This window comes from Podarcis gaigeae, assembly GCF_964106915.1.
Source record: "Podarcis gaigeae genome assembly, chromosome: 14".
In the NCBI taxonomy this organism is placed as follows: Eukaryota; Metazoa; Chordata; class Lepidosauria; order Squamata; family Lacertidae; genus Podarcis; species Podarcis gaigeae.
Window position 1 is genome coordinate 36,052,059 of NC_139690.1, and position 20,130 is coordinate 36,072,188.

The following is a 20,130-nucleotide window of genomic DNA, read 5'->3' on the forward strand; positions in this document are numbered from 1 at the left end:
GCAGACTCAAGGGAATATTTTTTGTCAAGCATTATTTTATATTACCAGGATGAAACATGTCACGGTTGTTGCTGGAGAACCAATTTTATATTACTTATATGGTGGCATTATTTGTCACAGCTGCCAGGAAATTATGATCATGCATCTGAATTAATTTTATAATCATTTTTAATTCAGCTGAGGTTTATGAGGTTGTGCACTAGTGCAACAGATTTGCAGCTTTCTCTTACTGTCCTCTCTTCTACAGCGCCCCATGCGTCATCAAAATCTGCTCTGGGGGGTTGTGGGACGCACGAGGGGAGGAGAGAAAAAGTCCCATTGTGCCAGCAAAGCAATGCACAGGGAGCATTAGATAGAACTCATTGCACATATGTTTTAGTTTTGAAAGATATTTATGTGTGCTGTCAATTTGTGGCATGAATGGATGTGAGGTTTGCAAAGGGTACATGAAAGTGTATCACAAACACTGTCAGTCAGAATTCTGAACTAGATGGTGAGCATCTGCAGTAAGGCAGCTTCACACATTTGTTCATAGTGGAAGGAGCTGGTAGTGATAACAGTTGCAACATTTTGGGTTTCTTTTTGCCAACAGGATAACCGAAACTTGAAGGAACAGAATGATGAGCTGAATGGGCAGATCATAAACCTCAGTATTCAAGGCGCCAAGAACCTCTTCTCTGCTTCCTTCTCTGAATCTCTGGCTGCAGAAATCAGCTCCGTCTCCAGAGATGAGGTACTGTGGGAGGGTCTGCGGGAAACTCTGGGTACCACTTTCCTGTCAGCAGTAAAGGTGAAATTAAATTCATATGAAAGGGAAATCAAAAGTGTGGTGGTAAAATTTTGCAGTCAGAACTCAAACCTTGCAATACTTTGGGTTTTTAAAGGAAGACTAAGGACTTAAATCTTTTTCCCATATCCAAGTGTAAATACACTATAAATTATCAGTTTGCCAGATGCAAGCCTCACCCCCCCTCCTGTTTTAATTTGGAACAAATAATCAAATTCAACAGTGTTCTGCATAATGCTGAGTTTTCACTGTTGATGCTGCACTCAAGTGCTGTTCCTACATGGAACTTGGCAGGTATGAATCCTGATGAAACAGAAACTGTATTTTTCCCCACCTCAAAAACAAACAAAAGTTTCTGGCCTTTAGGAAGTTGAAAAGTATTTATTCCAGTGAGAAAATGGAAGTTAGACCAGAATCTTTAAATTTTAATTTGTGGGCCACCCTTCTGCAGCACTCGCCTTGTCATTTACAACCCACTGTAATGACAAAATAGGTATATGGGGGTGGGGACTGTGCCATTTTTGTGCTTTTATTATTATTTCTCTCTCTGAATATGGTTTTATTGATGCATTTTAAGAGTTGTAAGCTGCTGCAAGGGGTCTTAAATCAGAAAATATAAAAGCTGTATTTTGTGAGTGAAAGCTGATCAGTGAAAAACAGTTCAGTAAATAGTCATGTAAGTTCTCTCTGGAAGAGGCAGTGTTAGAGTGGTACACAAAGCAGTTACCTTGGGATTCATTTCAAAATCTTTCCCTAATAACCATGCAGAATTGGGGTGCAGGTGGGCCTCACTCTGTATATTTAGTTGTAAGGGATGTCAGTTAAGACAACGCACAACTGCAGATGTCATCCAGCTTTAAAACCACTGAAGGAAACAGTGAGAAGCATGAAGGGAGATGGAACATGGCTTCTACATTGTGATTGGTATGTTCCATCGAAGGTGCAAGAACAAACTCTGGATTGATTCCACAGAGATTCCATTAGGAAGGACTATTGGTAATGGTTTGCTGCTCTTGTATTTGGGAGCTTTTTTCTGCACAGAAACATAGGAAGTTGCCTTATACTCAGTCCGTCTAGCCAAGCAGTGTCTACGTTGACTGGCAGCGGTTCTCCAGAGTTTCAGGCTGGATTCTCTCCCAGCCCTGTCTGGCGATGCTGGGGATTGGGACCTTTTGCATGCACAGCAGATGCCCTACCACTGCTCTATGGCCCTCTATGCAGCAGTTCATCATTGTACTGTGCCTTTGGACAAGCTGTTCAGCCCAGAGTTTGCCGACTCAGAATAATAGCCTTCATGTAACAAGTTTCCCTTCTCTCCCTCCTCCCTGCAGCTAATGGAGGCGATTCAGAAACAAGAAGAGATCAATTTCCGGCTCCAGGACTACATTGACCGGATCATTGTGGCCATCATGGAAACCAACCCATCCATCCTGGAGGTCAAGTAGGAGGCTGAGAACTGCGGTCCTGAGTGACACTTGGGCGCCGTGCATTTGCTGCTCTTGAGGAGATGCTGGCAAGTCTTGGCTCTTCTGCAAAGAAGGCGTGGGAAGCCTCACGTCATGAAATTGGTTAGGTGGTGGAACCTGGTGGACTTGTGGGAGAGAGAGAGACGGCTATTGAGGCTGGCATGCGCTGACTCCAGTGGGTTTTTGAGCCCTTGTGACTCACGAGGGTTGGGTGGGGGTGGGCAAAAGGAAACCCGGAGGGGAAAAAATGCAAGGCGCAGAACACAGCGGGAAAAGGGGGTGGGGGAATGGGAACGTACACCAGCAGCCTGCCGTGCTGGGCTGCAACTTGAAACCCTCTTCCTGTAAGCTTACAACCCTGCCCTGCACAAGGGGAGAGAAAAGAGGTCCAAATCTCTCTTGTCCCGCAGCAGCCATCACAGGGGAGATGAAGAAGAAGAGAAGTTCTCCACTGCCTCCCTCCCTCCCTTGCCTTGCCTTGCCCACCCCATCCTTCCTGAAAACTCACTGGGAGACACATCAGTTGCACTCCGCAGCATCTCCCTTCTTGAAGCTGTGGGCACCCTCCAAGAGGGGTCAAGGCCACAAGACACGTGGATGGCTTTTATCATTGAACTAGTGGAAGGGGAGAAAAGGGCCCTTACCTGGTCCAAACGTTTTAGTCTCTCTAGCTTGCAGAAGCATCCCCCGGCAAGATATTTGAGGGAGGGGGCTTGCTTGTAGTTTGTGTGATCCCTGACCCCTTTTGTTTGGCAAGCTGCCTTAAAGAAAACATAGCTGGCTTGTTTCCTATCAGAGGTTGCAGGGAGGTGAACAGGTTCTGGCAGGTGAGGAAACAGGAGAGGGGCTTTCTGGCATTATAATTTTAAAAAATTGCCTACTGACACCCTCTCTGCTTGAAGACCTAGTTGCAGCTGGTGGCTATTCTGCAGGCCAGCTGCCCACCAGGTGATGTGGTTGGTCTGCTGGAGGCACTGGGAAGGGGATGCTCAGCTGATGATACTTCTGCACTGGAGGCAGAGCTATTCTTCCCCTCAGGTGCAGCAGCCGCTGCCACATCCCTTCACCTTCACCGCACACCTTTATCTTATCCTTTTATTTTTGCAGCAGTTTGGTCACTTTAAGACAGGAATGGTGACTGTTCTATTCCATAAGAAACTTTTTTTTGCGGGAGGAGGAGAGAGATTTAAGATACTTCAGACAGAGAAGCAAGCTGTTCAGCTGCTGACATAACCATGTCTTGCTGCACAGAACGTTCCATTAACCAGGAATGAAGCTTATGCCATCATATCCATACCAAGAGTCAAATCTAAAATGGTTAAAGCTGGCAGGATTTTGGGTTGTTTGCTTCATTTTGCATACCTTTTGGGACAGGATGAGAGAGATGGATGTGTTGCAACTTAATCCTCTTTTCCTTTTTCCTTTCTCCTTTTCTCTAAGCCCAATTGGAAGAAAATACATATGTTGCCCACCTCCCCATCCCAAATTTTATAGGAAAAGGTTGGTTTTTTCCATACCTAAAAGGTATGCTGTCTCCACAGAACCAGAAGGTTAAGGTGTTCTTCTATATATATATATATTTTAAAATCTGGCCCTGGGGGTTGGTTTTAAATCATGTTTTGCTTGGGGGTTTCTCTTTTTAATGGCACAACTAGGGAACAGGGAAGGTGGCGCGTAAATCTGTTGTTGATGGATCCTGCTGCTTTGCACATAGAAAACATTCAGGGCCCCCTAAGAAGGGGCACTGATTGGCCAGTGCCTGGGACTTCCAGCGAAGGTTTGGTTCTGGGATGGAGCTGAGAGTTCTGAGCTTTTTCTGGGTGCCTTCTCTCTCCTTCTCCCTCTCTCTCTTAGATCTCCCCGCCCTCTCTTAAAGCACACACATTTAGGCACAAGGTATGTAGCGGTACCCCACATACTTGCCTGAGCCATCTAAGCAACTGGCTCTCATGGAGAGCAGAAGTGGGCAGTGAAAGCTGACATATCTCCTTCTTCCTGGAAAGCATAAAGTGCTTGTTCTCAACCCCTGATGTAGAGGGAAAGCAACAATCCTATTCTGTTTTTTTAAAATTCAAAAATGCACCAAAGTGAGCACCCCAATCCAAGGTCACTGGGTTTTGCTCCTATTGAGCTCAATTGCATTTGCCAGGTTCCCAGGATGAATTGCGGCACCATGGCCAGATTATGTGGAACTATTTTTTTGTATTATTATAATCAGTGGATTCATGCTCTATAATTTCTAGCTAGATCAAGTGGGGGGGGGTGAGGAACACAGGGACAAAAAATGTGGAAGTGTTTGCTTCTCCACCTGGACAGCGATTCTTTGAGCTCAAACACCCACCTTCACATTTATCCCCTTGCTGTGCCCACTCAACCACCCCTGAAATCTGGAGAAAGAATCCACGTATTGTACATTTCCAGTGGACTCTTGGGTGTAAATCAGTGTATACTTGGAGAAGGAAGGCTTTTCTTTTTCTACCTTGTAGAGTTAGGTATTTTTTATAGATTGATGGCTGATCAATTTTTTAATACTTCAAAAAAAGAGAGCAATGTATCTGTGTATACACACACATGCACACACACACGCACATATATATATGTATAATGTACAAATCTATAAATAAGCAGATCTGCCTTTCTTGACTTGGGCATCTATGCCCACGATAACACACACACACACACTCCTCTCCCAGCCCTCCCGGTTGATCACAAAGAGGTACTGTAATGTAAATAGTCACAGGAGGAGGAAAATTATAATAATAAACCAACAAAAGTGAAGCACTGGCTTGCACACTGCTTTAATTTCCTGAGGAAACCTGTTCTTCCCTGCTGGTATGTGAAGGAACTTCCAGAAAGAGGCGAACAGTATTTGTCTTAACGGGTGTACTGACTCTTGTCTGATTAAAAGCTGTTACCGTCTCTTTGCTGGAGACCAGTCTCTCTCTGTCTCAGTTTTTGTTCTCTTTTGTGTTGCAATGCACCAGGGAAATATGGAAATAATAAGAGGTGGGGGGGACTCCTGGTGCAGAGGCAGGAGCCACAGCCTACCTGTAATGGGAATGGGAGTTGACTGGGACCATCAGGCTATTTGGCTGAGTCTTCATGTGGGCTTTGCAGAATTTGGCCCCAGGAAGCTGCACCCAGGATATTAACCAGAGGTTATCTGCCATTGTTAGTCAAACATGCCCCTGGAAGTGCCACATGTGCATTTGTATGTGATTATAATAAAACACACATCGCTACACGGGGTGATTCATTCTGATACATTCATCTGCATTCAAGCCAAGATGTTGAGATATATATACACACACATGAGCAAGTTCTTCATGTAGAGAATTTTGTACATTTGGTGGGGATAATTTATGGTTTCTCCAGTATTGAGCATATTCACACAACAGGCACACTTCCCTAAGGTATTAACAGAGGCCTAACATAAGTTCCTAGAAGTGATTTGAAAACTCATGTTAAAAAAGATATTAACCTCATAGACAATTATGCAAGGCTGATGACACTTCTCTTGTTCTGCCACTAGATGGCAACAAAGGGCTGCTGGAATTTGAGTGCTAGCTCACTGCAGAATGCATGGGAGAAGGTGGGGGGGGGGAGAGACTCCTCAGTTGAGTTGCTGACAGTAAGTGCTGGGCCAGCAAGAGGTGGTGGTGGAGGTAAATTTTGCATGCACCTTACCAGTGTCTCCTAGTGCTGCCTTTCATTTTCCCTATCAAAGTGTGTGGCAGCCATTCTCTTGTATGGGAGAAAGCAAAGTGGTGCATCTAGTGACACTACTGGGCTTCATCTGCCCTCTGCCCTTGATGGAGAGTGGCCACTTGTGCCAAACATAACATGTCCTATTTTATGTTACAGATGCACATTTAGAAATAATCACTGTATTTAATTATCCAGAAAGAGACTACTTCTTACCGTACTGGAGAAGACAAACAGCAAGTGACCTGTGTGCCTCCTTACCTGCTCATGGCTGATGGGCAACTTCAATCCTCCTCCTCCCTGGTTCTCCCCCATTTTGGTTCTTCGTCTTTAACTGGACAGCCTCTGTAAAGTAGAACACATGCTCACCTAACTATAGTGACCTTGGACACCTGAAAACAGAGACTACTCCTATTTGCATAGCCTCTTCCAGGGCCTTGTCTGGTTGTGACAGTTTTAAAAACTGAGCATTTTATATAGATTGACCGTGAATCTCTTATTATTTATTTGTTTGTTTATATTCCACTTTATCCAAGGAGCTCAAGGTGGTCAACATGGTTCTCCCCCTTCTCATTTAATCTCCACAGCAATCCTGTGAGGTAGGTTAGGCTGAGAGGCAGTGACTGGCTCAAGGTAACACAGTGAGCTTAATGTCTGTGTGGAGATTTGAACTCTGATTTCCCAGGTCCTAGATTCAGCCATGTTGGTCTGACGCAGTAGAAAAATATATATATGCTAAGGTGCTACTGGACTATATATGTATATATAGTCCAGTAGCACCTTAGCATATATATATAATAGTCCAGTAGCACCTTAGATCGATAAAAGTGACATATAATTTTTGCTTCAAATTATGGACATTTACGTAGCAGAAAGTTCATCACAAAGCACTGGTCCAATGTGGATTTCCCTCTTTGGAAACCTGCCTGGACTTCAGATACCACCTTTTTGTATCTGCCCATTCTTCCAGTCTCCCAAGAAGGAGCCTGGCATATAGTTTAGAGGCTACATCTAACAAACTGATGGGTCTATAATTGGCAGGGTTTTTCTTATCACCCGTTTCATATATTGGGGCACTTTAGAGACCAACTAAGTTCTTGGTATGAGCTTTTGTGTGCATGCACACTTCTTCAGATATACTGAAACAGAAGCCACCAGACCTTTATATATAGTGAGAGGGAGGGGAGGGGTATTACTCAGAAGGGTGGTGGGAATAGGTGATTGGCTGATAGGTGTGGTAAACCCGTTGACGGTTTAATGACTGCCAGATCCTAGTCTGACACGCTAAGCACTACATCATGTTGGTTCTCCAAATTCGCAAAACGACTTCTACTTCTGTGTCTTTGGACCCTGTGGAGCAAACTACTTCACTTTTAAATAAAGAAACCTCTCAGTCATGGTTGCCCTTGAAACATTGTCCTATCCCTGTTTTAGTTCTTATTTATTTAAAGCATTTCTACTCTGCCTGTCTGCCAAGACAGACCCTCGAGGCAACTTACTATCACCCAAAATGATCTACAGTAAAATCTCACAAACATATAAACAAAATGCTTAGTTCATAGCAGCAACGAAGCAGCAGTTCCCTCATGCTTGCTTGCAAAGGCCTATAAATTTATCTTGCAAAGGCAGATAAATACATTTTAATCTTAATACCAGAAACCACAGGAGCGGAGAGTGGTGTGGTACTTGGGTCCTGGTTGTGGGCCTGCCATGGGCATCTGCTTTGCCACTGTGAGAACAGGATGCTGGACTACAGAGGCCACTGGACTGATCCAGCAGGGCTCTGCTTATGTTCTTAAGCTCTCACAGTGAAGGGGAAAGAATTTACTTAAACATCGCTTGCAGAATGGGGCAAGAGATAGATGACCAATGACCCTGGCTCCTTGCAATGTGTAGAGCAGAGGAATAAGATGAGGTTCAGGCTATTTCCTTCGGCGTACCTTATTTGGGCCCCTTCCAGCTGAGACCAACCGTATTATCTTCCTCTGACTCAGAGACACAGACAAGCTTCTCCAGGGAGCCCACCACTCTCCAGGTCTGGATAGCCTGCATAAGGCTGATGTTAAAAGAACTGAACTGACTTCCTGTCTGCAAGTGGGCCAATTTCAAGGTACTAGTGTGCAAAGCCCTGCACAGCTTAGGCCTAGTGTCATTTAAGGACTGTTTTGCTCTGTACACCCCAGGTCTATCCCTGAGCACCATTAGTGGTTGCCTATGGGCCAGAAGCATGACTCGTACCCAAGTCACGTCACACATTCAGTGTTGTGGGCCTATGGAAGCCCCTCCTACAAGAAGACAGGCACCGGCCCTACTGAGTTTCAGATGTCTGGTCAAAACTTACATTTCAAGAGTCCTTTGCCCTCTTGAGTCCTCAGATGTTTTACTTTAAAAAAGAGAGAGAGATTTTAAATTCTTGACTTTTTAAAGTTTGCAGGTTTGTTTTAAATTCTGCATATTGTATATTTATTGTTGTGAGCTGCTTTGAGACCCATGTGGTGAAAAAAATAAACAAATGAGGCAACATCGGCTAGAGCTGCCTTAGCAGGACCCCTTGGAGCTGTCCAAGGTCCTGTTCTTGTCTACCCTGATCACTTCTCTAGTGAGTTTCAAGCTCCCGTGGAACAGGACACCGGAGTGGGGTCTTACTCTGGCTCAACTTTTGTGTTAAGCATACTTGTTTACCATGCTTGGCACTGTCTATGTTCACCTGTGTCTAACATACACAGCAAGACCATGACCAGGGGACGGATGACAGCCGGGAGGAGCACAGAAAGAAGAAACAACATGGTACAAATGCCTCAGAACAACAAGAGGCCTTCATTTGTCCCGGCTGCCACAAAACAGGTCTCTCCCATAGCGGTCGCTGCGACCACAGCAGGTATTGTAAATCTCCAATGGTTTGGCTTTATCCCTGAAGACACATTCTTCTATTGTCTCCCGAGACAGATGGATGCCAGAAGGCCATTCTTATATTGATTTTCAAAAGTTTGGGGATCAGCTTAGAAGCTTCAGCTGTTATGTCAGCAGCATGAAAACACCGACCCACCTATTTGTACGGCAACCTCCTTTGTGGAACACCAGAAGCCTTTGCTGCTTGCTCACTGGAGGCAGTGGTTAGACGCCCCATCTCCCCTTCAGCCTTTGGCAAACTTCCATGATATTAATTTGGTCAGACGGCTGATTCTGCAAGGATCGCCTGGCTGACTTTTCTTTCCTGACCTGGATTTCTTGGCTTCCATTGGTCCCCGCCCCCAAGTCCTGTCTGTTTTCCAGGTTGCTCTGGCACTGTCCACAGCTCTTCATTAGGGCTTGCATTTCCCCTGTGACTTGCAAACCTGGTGTTTATGAGAAAATGAGATGTAAGAAGCTGCCTTGAGAATGAGGGTTGACAGGAGGGTGAATCTATGACAAGGTGGTGAGCTGTGAGGCTGCCTTTTTAATTCTGGTCTTTGGAAGTAATCATGTCTCCCTCTTCTCCCCTCAGTAAATTATTCATTTAAAATAAGTGAGGGATTGGAAAGGCTTAAGCTCATTTAAGTGCTCATACCGCCAGGGCAACTGATACGAGCGCTCCATGAAATTGTTTGCCGGGCATTTGTATCCAAAGTAAGCAAAACCATAAGCAGCACATGCCCAGCAAATATATGGTGTGTCCCAATGGTTAGAAATAGGATACTCTGTACAGGTACTGGAAACATGCCTTTTACCATAAAGTCATATTCTGTGATATTTGGCCTACGAATTCCTATACTGTAGGTAAAGCTACTCCATTTTGTACTCTTGAAACCCTTTTTATTTGTGAAAAGTTGCAATGTGTTGAAACACAATAAAACAATTGACATATTTTATTGCAGAGTATATGAAGTGATACTGCCTGAGGGAAAAGCTTTACATATGGTATACCCTTTTGGAGTCATTTATGACTCAAAAATATAGCAAGTCTTGTGTTTCACGTACAAATCTAAACTTACGAAATTCACAAGTTTGAATATATGTTTATTGATGTTTGGATCTGGAGATATCTAAAGAATGTGAGCAGCATTCAAGACCATATAAAGCTGAATTTCTAATCTGATTTTTCACTCTTTACTGCAACTTCTTCATAAGGGTACTTCCACAACCTGTTAAAGTTGTTACTTTAAAACAACCACTAAGGCCTCTTCTGTCAACATTCTTAAACAATCCGAGGTCAATCCCAGAATCTCACGGCTTTTAAGCTTGCAGCTGGAAACTTCCCCAGCTCAGCTCTTGTAACAGTTTCAAAAGCTTCCTCTAGAGGGAAACAGTTTCTATTTGTATTAATCCTTTTAAACACAGTTCGAACATTAAATTTAGTTTCAATTTTCAGTTACTTTTACTCCTTTTTAGACGCAGAAGGAGACAGTGGAAACAAAATATTTCTCTTGTTTAACTAGCTGTCAGAAAACGTTCTATTCACAGTCGACGAACATTCCAAAAACGTCAGTCTTACTAGCAGCCCGTTTCCAGGTTCAGAGAGGTGGTATTTTACGTTCTTCACTCTCTCCTGCAGGTTTACACAGTGCAAAACTTCCCCCCTCTTCTCCTGCTTCCAAGGGGGGTTTAATGATTTTAATCGATGGAGATTTAGTCCTTTACAGAAGACTTTCCAAGACTTTAGCTTGCAACCTCTTTGCTTCAGTCTATTTACAAAAGGGGAAGGCGGACTTCCTGTTTTAACCCTCCCTGTTTCGGTGCCAAATTAAGACTTTTAAATATCCAATTCTCCGCTCTACTCACGGGTAGTTGTTTTAAAATCAAATTGTCCACAGGAAAAAGTCAGCGCTCTCTGGCAACAGCCATGCGGCTTCGCTCCGTGGAAGAAGCAGTCAATTCGAAGCACGGCACCGCTCACCCCACTTCACTCCGGATCCCCGAAACCGAGTAGGGGAGGCGCAAAAGGTGCCAGCCGAATCCCAGGTTCACAGGCTTCACCCGCCTGTGATTTTTAATGCGTCTCCGCCTTCGCCGTGGCGGCCAGACCCGGATTCCCACAAAGCAAATTCCTCCCAATCAGAGGAATTCTGCCATTGCCGGAGGCGCTAACCCGGAAGTCCTGAGAATTGACTGGTTTTGGGGGAAAGGAGGAAACTGATCACAAAGCAGTGCCTATGTGCCTGGGTAGATGGAAAAAGCCCCAAATTTCATTTTATCTCACTAAGGTGATGCATACTTGGGGATACACTGGATACTAACACACACACACAGAGGATCTGAGCTGGCAGTGACTAAGCAGGAATAAGATATTGAGACTGTTGTAGATAGATTTATGGGAAATTTCTTTTTTTAGGTTTTTGTTGGCAACTAAACAGAACACTCAAAATAAGGAAGATTTATAGAAACTTTGACCGAATATGCAGCTCCTGTGAAAACTGCGTATTCCTTGTAGAGGATAGTTGGGAAAGAAATCTCAGATAAAGCTGCTAATAGCATAATACCTTCATACAAATCTGGGGTGTGACCACACTGTGGAATACTTGGCTGCTTCGCCTCAAAAAAGGATATTGCAGGGCTGGAAAAGATGCAGAAAAGAACTACCCAAATAATTAGTGGGCTGGAGCAACTTCCCCACAAGAAAAAGCTACTGTGTTTGAGGCTTTTTTAAGCTTGGGGAGGGAAAAGTAAGGAGAGACATGATATTAAATTATGCATGGTGTGGCGAAAGTAGATAGAGAAAAGCCGCCCCCCCCCCCCGAAATGGAGGAGTGGTAGATGCAGCTACAAATCCCATTATTAAACTACATGCTCAAAGAAACAGTGGTAGCCATGAACTTATACAGCTTTAAAAGATTAGAAGAATTTGTGGAGGATGTTCTGCTTGTGAGTTTCCAATAACTGAATAGCATTTGGTTTGCTCCTATGAGAAACAATACGTTTGACTTGATAGGCCTTTTGCCTGATCCAGAAGAGCTGTTCTTATTCTATGTAAGGGGCCCTTGGGGATCATTTTAGATTCAAAGACAGGGTAGAAATCCAACTAATGCTATTCCAAAGAGTTTGAACACCGTATCCTGTTTTTCTTGAATTCATCCTATCTGAGACCAGTACTCTTTTCTAAATGGGATGGGGGAAGGGGTTGAACTCCACATTTTAATTTGTTTTTATTGGTATTAAAAATGCTCAGAATTAAGGGCACACCTGTTCATCTTGTACAGACTATTTTGATTTTGTTATGTTTAACTGTAACATAATTGAAAAGAAAACATGAAAGATGAATGTCATTTCTAACAATCAATGGTAGTTTCTCTTTAATAATTGCAAGTTGTACATTTTCTTCCATATTATCAGAAAAGCTCCATTATAATAAGAACATAAGAAGAGCCTGCACATTTTCTCCTAAGGTACAGATTTTTGTAAACCTCCTTTGGTTGGAGAATTGCATCACAAACTTCAGAGATGTATGAATTTCAAGGGATAGCTGTGCTTTGGAAAGTGTGAATTTGACAGATTCAGCTTTAAATGTAAAGTGAACTGAACTTCTTTCCCATCCCAAGGTAAGCTGCTGAGTCATGGCTGTTTGGATACATTCCCAACCTGAACACTGATGCCATGCATGCCAAAAGCAGCGCTGCGAACCCAGCATGGGATAAAAAAGTCTGATGGCCTTGAAATCACAATTTGATCGCAAAGCCATCTCCTCATCCTCCTGTATCCCTCATAATCAAAACCTGTTAACTTCACCAATAATGCCTTCTCCACTATCCTTACATCACCTCTTCTTTCCTTCTCTCCACTTTGAAGACTAGCTTTGCTTGGCTATTTTTTTAGTGCTCAGCTTAGTTAAATGAACATAAACAGTAGGATGTTCTTTAAAAACATTACAAGGTTTTGTTACTTCTTCTGAAGAAGGAAGCTGACCCAGTAAGAACTGCCCCCTGAAGTTTTGGTTCTTTGGGGAAGTGGCCAGGTGGGAAGCATGAAACACAGTAAATAGAATCAATGCATGACTGAGCCAGGAATTGTGGGGAGTGAGGATGCTGGCACCGTCATGCCTTATCGCTGCACATTCCTGTTCTTCTCTAGGTTGAGAGCAGGAAGGTACAAATGGAGGAAGATGTGGATGACTAAGGAAGGGCAATGATGAATGAGTTTCTGTGACTTGATGACTGAGATTTAAAGGAAAGGGATGTGTACTGGATGTGTTCCTTGTACTGGATGTGTTAAGGAAACTCCAGTGCTGTGGTCATAATAAAATGTTCACATGAATAATATTTACATAACAGTGTTTGTTGTAAAGCTGCCTAACCAGTGTGTCTCCTCCTGAAGCAGATATTTGGCCATTGCAGCATTTGGAAATTTGTGACCAAATTTTTCACACTGGCTGCTTCAAAAGTGTCTGTGGCTTTCTGTCCATAACTACTGCTGTTTCTTCCCCAGTGAGCAGCAAAATATGTTCGAGTGAGTCTGCATGCTCCTCCAGGCAGAGACCTATTTTCCTGCACTATACACATGGATTGCACTATATAAACAATGAGTGTTGTATCCAAGGAGGTTCTACTCAGAGCGCACCTGTTGAAATTAATAACCTAAGTTAGCCATCACCATTATTTTTAGTGGATCTACTCTGGGTAGGACTAGCAGTGGATGCAGCCCCCAAATCATATTGTATGAAATTCACAGGGGAAACACTCTTCCTTATTAAATAGAAAGGTTAGCATTTTAAAAACAACACTTATTGATTAAAATTGTCTCAGACTGCAGGACTCCAGTTACTCTGAAGCTGAGGTGGCCATTTCCTTAGGTGGGCTTTTGTTGTAGAGGCTTGATGCTAAGCCCAACAACACCCTCCAGCTTGGAAAAATGGATTGGGGAGAAGTACTGCACACCTTGGGTTAAAGGTCACTAATGTTTTCCACCCTCTAACTGCACTTGTCACCTAAACCGCATTCACAGTGCAAATGTTTAATTGTCATATTTATCTAATTACCTCTGGGTCAAAGAGCACTGAAAGATTGCCCTGGGCTAGGTGAAGAAACCAGTGCTGCATTGTGAAACCACCACTAATGACGGTGAGCGAAGGCGGCAAGGTACAGAGTGCAAGCACAAAGTTGTGCAACAGTCAGGTAGGGAAAGTACCAGCACCATAAGCTATGAAATGAAGATGTCAAAAAGGCCTTGGCTGCTTTTCTCAGCATGTTGTGAGGAGAGTTTGAATTACTGCTTGATTTAAATTCTCTCTCTCTCTCTCTCTCTCTCTCTCTCTCTCTCTCTCACACACACACACACAGAGAGAGAATTTGCAGGAGACCCTACTTCTAACTTTACACCGAATCCTTTCCTAACCCAATTCCATCTCCTGGATCTATCTTTTCCACTTGTGGCTCAGATGGATTCACTTGTTAGGAGTGCCCTTTACTAGTTACAGCTGGTACCCCAGCTGTGGCTGCTCTTGGACAGAGTTGCTCCCAGGTTGGTGAAGGCCAGTGTACATCCTCTGGGGTATGTACTTTATCATAGGTATGGGGGACCTCTAGCCCTCCATATGTTGAATGGGTACAACATGCATCATCCCAGATCATTGGCTATCGTGGTTAGAGCTGCTGGGAAATGAACAGCCTCTGGAGGGCCACGCGCCTGCTTTGCTATTTATGATGACAATGTATCTTGTTTATTTAAATGAGAGGCATAACCAGGAAATGGCAATGGTGACAAATGAGTGTGGCCAGGAGGAAGGGTGGGGCTACAAGTCAAAAACTGACAGTACCTGCAATATTTCTTTTCTTATGCTACTGCTGTAATAGATGAAGAGGAAAGAAGCTAACAGCTTTTCTTTTTCTCCTTCCTGTTCCGACAGACCTGTGAACTCAGCCTCTTTGGTAACTGCTGGATCTAGCTTAGCTGGTTGATCAATGTGATTAACAATCTAAAGCCTTAGCTGAGTGTCTTTCCAGTTCATTGTTTGAGGTAGCTAACCAGCAGAGATAATAATGTTGGGAAGTGGTGAGGGCTAAGGATTCATCAGCAGGGTGGGAAGACTTGTAAGTTAAAGCAAGTCAATAAAAAAATTAATACAAGGCATCTAATATCTTAAAAATAGATGTTGAATTCATTGTAATGACATTCAATAACATTTTAACATCATTTAAAAATATGCCAAGTGCCTGCCAGTCATCCACATGCCCTTTCCATTTATTGATTTGGAAAATGGAAACAAGTAGGAGCACTGCTGCCAACAATCTCTCTCTTCCCCTCCCCCCGGCATACACCTCCTGAAGTAAAACAATTAAAACATTTTTCTTGTAAACATTATCTGAATATTCTAGGAAGGGGGTCCGCAATGTTACTGATGAGGCAAATCCTGCTTTTCCTACCACTTCACAGGTTGCATCAAGGTTGCATGTGCCATGTGCACTGATTAGTTGTAAAGAGGCAGGAGAAACTGCTGTTCCTAAATAATAAGAGGGGAGGGTACTAGGGATCTGGCAGGCCTAGACACAATGGAACAAACCTAAAATGCCAGTGGCCGTGTTTGGGCCACAAGGGGTAGCGCAGAAAGTCAGGTAGAATGCAGAGGGACAGGGAGGGACAGAGGAAGATTACAGATACTGCCTTTTCCACCACCTCCCTAACTAGAAACAGAACTAGCTTATGTCTCCAACTATTAGGTACCAGTACCACGAGCTCCTCCTCTGACCTTGAGACAGGAGCAGATGCTCAAGGCTATGAATGATTAGGGTGATGCTGGAGCACTCAACCTGTGCCTGTTCTTCTCTGGAATGCAGCTTCAAGGACATCATTCCAGTAGATGCCTTTGTCCTCTTTTAACCTTTCACGGTCTTTTACCTGGTTGTTGGTCTGTCACTGTAAACAAGATTGAACTTTTGCCCACCTTGACAATCTTACTTTGGAGATTAAAACAAGAACGGTACTGGAAACATAAAATTCCCTGATCAAGATTGAGGCTTTCTGATACAACTGTGAGCAGCTAGAAGCTTTGTGCAAGATATCACATACAAACCTACCACAAACTAATATAAATATAGGAGAAATTTAGGTAGCAAGCAGGTTTTTTCACAGAACTCTCTGGTTGATAGAGAAAATCATTTGTAAGCATTGAAGCATATCCTGATAGTTCTTCTAAGCTCTTTTTATTCTCTGTGTATTTTGCTCTGACTGTCTCTTTAGGAAACTATCAGGGTATGTCATTATATAATTGTCTACTATGCTTTCGTGCAATATACCTTTGTGTGGTTAAAAAAAATAAAAGTAGGGTTTTAAAAAGACTGTATTTCTTGAGATTTTGAATTCATATGTTTTATGCTAGTATAATCCCTAGAATTTACAGAAATTGGGGGGGGGGTATGTCTCCTATGCATTGTTCTGACACATACCGGTAAACACGAGTAATCTATTATTTGCTTAAGTGCTGGGTGTGAGAACTTATGCATACCGAGCAATTGTAACATCAACATCAGAACAGCTTGCTTTCCTCATATTTTCCCTAGACACAAATACCAAAGAGATTTGGGAACAGTGAGGTGAGCTCAAACATAGACCAAGCCCCCAGCAGCCAATTTTAAGAGAGTTTATTAAAAAGTTGGCTTACGAGAGTAAAAGCACAAAGGCAGAATAACATACTGAAAAACTAAACATTTAAAATGCACCTACCCAATTACTTTACTCATGGAGGCTTATAGTCTGCTCATGAGCAACTTAGCATCTTCTTGGATGGCTGAGGAGGGACAAAGGGATGTTGGTGTCCCATTTTTAAGTGCTCTTTACCCAGGTGGCCTCCAACTGACAAGGGGCTCCTAGCAGCCAATCCCAGGAGCTGCACATAGCCCAGCTATTGGGCATATGAAGGATTAAGCAATGAAAGTGTCCATGGCAAGGAGATGGTGGCTATCAAAGTGTTTATTACTGCCACAGCAGTTCATTTTCTTTGTGAAACCACAAGTTTTCAGCAGCTTAACTATTATAATCCAAGGGAGGGGAGATGTGACCTCTCTGCCTAGGCATGATGGAGGACAAGAGAAACCAGGTATCCTTTAAAGGACAGGATACCACAGGGGAAAATGGTGTGAGAAAAATACAGAAAGACCTTCTCAAGTGCTCATGGTGATCTGGGAGCTCAGAGATCAGATTGGTTACCAAGGTTCTCAGGGCCCTTATGCATTAATTATGGTTGTGTAGTCTGCCCTGCCTGTATGAAAACAAGTTGTGGGTCATTTTTGTTCCCAAGCAAAGGCTGTGTAGGGTTGGTAAGTATTTTTAGATTCCCTTGAGCCACACATACTATGGTTCTCCAAACAAGCAGTCTGTTTCAACCCTCCTAAATTGTGAAAAAGGTAAGTGTCTTGAAGGGGGAACATAAGGCTTATGTTCCTTTAAACCAGAGAAAATAAAGAGCATGGAGAGGAGGCAAATTAAAGGGCAGGAGAGATAGGGAAAGAGGTTGAGGAAAACTCAAGGAGTGCATGTTAAGGTTCTGGAGGAAGGGAGAACTCCTAAATGTTCTGTTTTGTAGGCAAATGATGGCATAGAAGAGCAACCATGATACTTTTGATTTCCTCCCAAAAGGTATTTGGGACTAAATGGAAATATAGGGATTGGTTCTGTAAACTGAGGTGAAAAGAGACTCTAGAACTGCATTGTCATAAATTTCGTGTGCAGATCCTGAATGTGAGGTCTTAACGTTGACTATCGCTTTCTGGGCCCAGTGCTTTATTCTCAGGTTGACTGACCAAACAAACAAACATACTTGTTGTACTTGTGTACAAATTACACATATCTAGAGTCCTTACACCTCCATAGGTAATGAGGGTAAGCCCATTTCTAATGAAGATACTTCACATACATCTGTGCTAACTTCCTCAGTTGTCCAGGCCCAGGTTCTTTCTTGGAACTGCCATAGGCAGAGAAAAGCTTTTAAAAGCCAAATTGCTAATAAAGGTAAAGGTACCGCTGCCCTATGGGCCAGTCGTGTCCGACTCTAGGGTTGTGCGCCCATCTCCCTTAAGAGGCCGGGTGCCAGCGCTGTCCGGAGACACTTCCGGGTCACGTGGCCAGTGTGACGAAGCTGCTCTGGCGAGCCGGCACCAGCGCAGCACATGGAAACGCCGTTTACCTTCCCACTATAAAGCGGTACCTATTTATCTACTTGCACTTAGGGGTGCTTTCGAACTGCTAGGTGGGCAGGACCTGGGACCGAAAGACGGGAGCTCACCCCGCCGCAGGGATTTGAACCGCTGACCATGTGATCGGCAAGCCCTAGGCACTGAGGTTTTACCCACAGCGCCACCCACGTCCCAAAATTGCTAATGGGTATACTTAAAATGGCCAGTAGATAACAGCTAGCTTCTGAAAAGGAAGCTACTATGTGTTTTCCATTTGATATTGAAAACTGCAGGTAATTGAAGCCAAGAGCACTCCTTTGATTTCAAGGTCAATGTATTTTCAAACTGTACTTTTCAACTGGGTCCTGCATCAAAATCTTGTAGTCTGGAGTACTTGTGCTCAGGGTTGAATCCTCAAGTTCTTGGCTTCAGTATGTTAAAGTGTCATTGAAATAAGGGTGACTCTGCTGAAGCCTTTGTTTTTTTGTTAAGTGCTTTAGAAGTACTTTTAAATAAATAAAAAACTGCACCTCTGACTGTGGGTGGGCTCTTGATTATTTTTTGCTTAGATGTGCGTAGCTTTGGATGTAAAGTGGTATTGCTGAGGTGGGGAAAAATCAGATCCTAGTTCTCAATTCCTATTACCATTGTTTTGCTTTTACAAGTTGCCCGTGCCTGTGCGAGTAGCGCCTTCAACTGACGCGTCGTCGTTCCGGCACTGCTTTTTCCAATGAGCTTTTTGGGTGCTTTTTATTTCCCGATGGCGGTGGGCGGCTGCAGCTACTGAAGACCGCATAAAGCGCACGTAAAAGGTACGGGAGAGCTGCCTGGGGCAGCGCATAGCTTTGCATCACGCTTAGCCCCGCCCACCAGCTGAGCCCCAGGTGAGCCGCCGCTGCCGCACAGCTGCCAGGCTGGGTGGGAGGCGCAGTGGATCCTGGGAGTTGTAGTCAAAACCCTATGTTTCCTTTCCAGGCCTGGGTAACACTCCAGTTAGGGCATAGCGACCGCAAAAACAGCTCGCCTGCCTTTCGTCTTTAATCAGCATCTACGCGCTCTTTCTCAACCCCTTCCTGACTGAGGTAAAAATAAAAACCTCCCTCCTTTGCAGGACCACAACTCCCGAAGCGAGCCTCCCTCACCACCGAGGGCTACCACATCCGTTTTCCCGCCTCCCGCCAGGCCCTCTGGGGCTTGTAGTCCCTCACCTTAGTATTCACGACGGCTTTCGGCGCTGTTTCCGCAGGGCGGGCTCTTCGCTTCTCGGTGAGTCGCTACGCTACGGAAGCTGCGTAAGGGGCCGGCTTCTGGACTCTGGGCGGAGGAGCGGGGGGGGGGGCGGTTGTTATAGCTGGCTGCCTCCGCTTTGGGGCTGAGGGGGGTTAAAAAAAAAAAGGAAAGAGAAAAAGGAAACGGTTTCCTGAGGAGGCGGGAGAGAGCCGGGCGGGGTGGGAGGCGGGAGGGTGGGGGTCAAAGTTACTCGGCCGCCCAAGGCGGGGTAGGTGGTAGTAGTGGCGGTGAGTAGTGCGGAGACAGGGCTGAGGAGAAGGGGAGAGAAAGGAAACCGGTCAGCCTGCCGCCCAGCCAGCAAACAGTCGTTGAAGCCGCCGCCGCCGCCGCCGGGGCGTCCCTCAGCAACGGTCAGTCTGAGCGCGCGACCCTCGCGGGGGGGGGGGGGAGGGAGGGAGAGAACGCCAAAGAGCGCGCGAGAGAGTGAGTGAGTTGGGGGGGGGCAGAGAATGTGGGGGAAGGGAAGGCGCGCTCCCGGTGAGGGGGAGGCACGCGTGCGCGTACTGGAGGGGGGGGGCGTGTGGTGGTGGGCTAGGTGAGTCGCCCCTTCCCTATTATTATTTTTTTTAATGAGGCGAATAAAACGCAAATAAAAACGAAAGCTTCCTCATTCCTTCTCCATAATAATCTCCCTAAGAGGGATATCCGCTTTCCCTCCTCAGCCCCACTTCAGTTCTTGGTTCATTCATTTATTTTGTTGTAAGATGTATATGTTGGGTTTTGTTCATTTTTATTATTACATTGATATCCCCACCTTTTTGTCAAGGAGCTGAAGGTGGCCTGCATGGTTCTAACCAACCCACCCCCC

The 20,130-nt window shown here is 44.5% G+C and overlaps 2 protein-coding genes and 1 long non-coding RNA gene across 21 annotated transcripts in view; 2 read left to right on the plus strand and 1 right to left on the minus strand.

The window, feature by feature from the left end:
• The window catches only part of RAB11FIP3 (RAB11 family interacting protein 3), an 87,317-nt gene extending 82,124 nt beyond the window's left edge, over positions 1-5,193 (plus strand). For 10 of the 17 annotated variants that reach the window (XM_083711100.1, XM_083711104.1, XM_083711090.1 and 7 more), the window contains 2 exons: positions 593-733; positions 2,119-5,193. In XM_083711100.1, the coding sequence (XP_083567226.1) occupies positions 593-733; positions 2,119-2,232 (255 nt within the window). In that variant the 3' untranslated portion in view covers positions 2,233-5,193. Of the gene's footprint in view, positions 1-592; positions 1,124-2,118 lie in introns of those variants that run through there. The other 7 variants (XM_083711099.1, XM_083711103.1, XM_083711089.1 and 4 more) reach the window with 2 other exon arrangements.
• On the minus strand, positions 151-19,370 carry LOC310831070. Of its 2 annotated transcripts, none has more exons than XR_014557745.1 (4): positions 19,241-19,370; positions 9,178-9,293; positions 6,204-6,303; positions 151-770 (listed from the first exon to the last, which is right to left on the minus strand). It is a non-coding gene; the product is annotated as an uncharacterized lncRNA (long non-coding RNA). The 2 variants fall into 2 exon arrangements; XR_014557746.1 differs by having other exon boundaries at positions 9,005-9,293.
• A 61-nt stretch (positions 19,371-19,431) lies between these two features.
• Positions 19,432-20,130, plus strand: part of CAPN15 (calpain 15) — a 99,101-nt gene continuing 98,402 nt past the window's right edge. Inside the window, exon 1 of one of the 2 annotated variants that reach the window (XM_083711081.1) lies at positions 19,432-19,672. The gene's annotated coding sequence lies outside the window, so the exon portion shown is untranslated. The remainder of the gene's footprint in view (positions 19,673-20,130) is intronic. The other variant, XM_083711079.1, reaches the window with a different exon arrangement.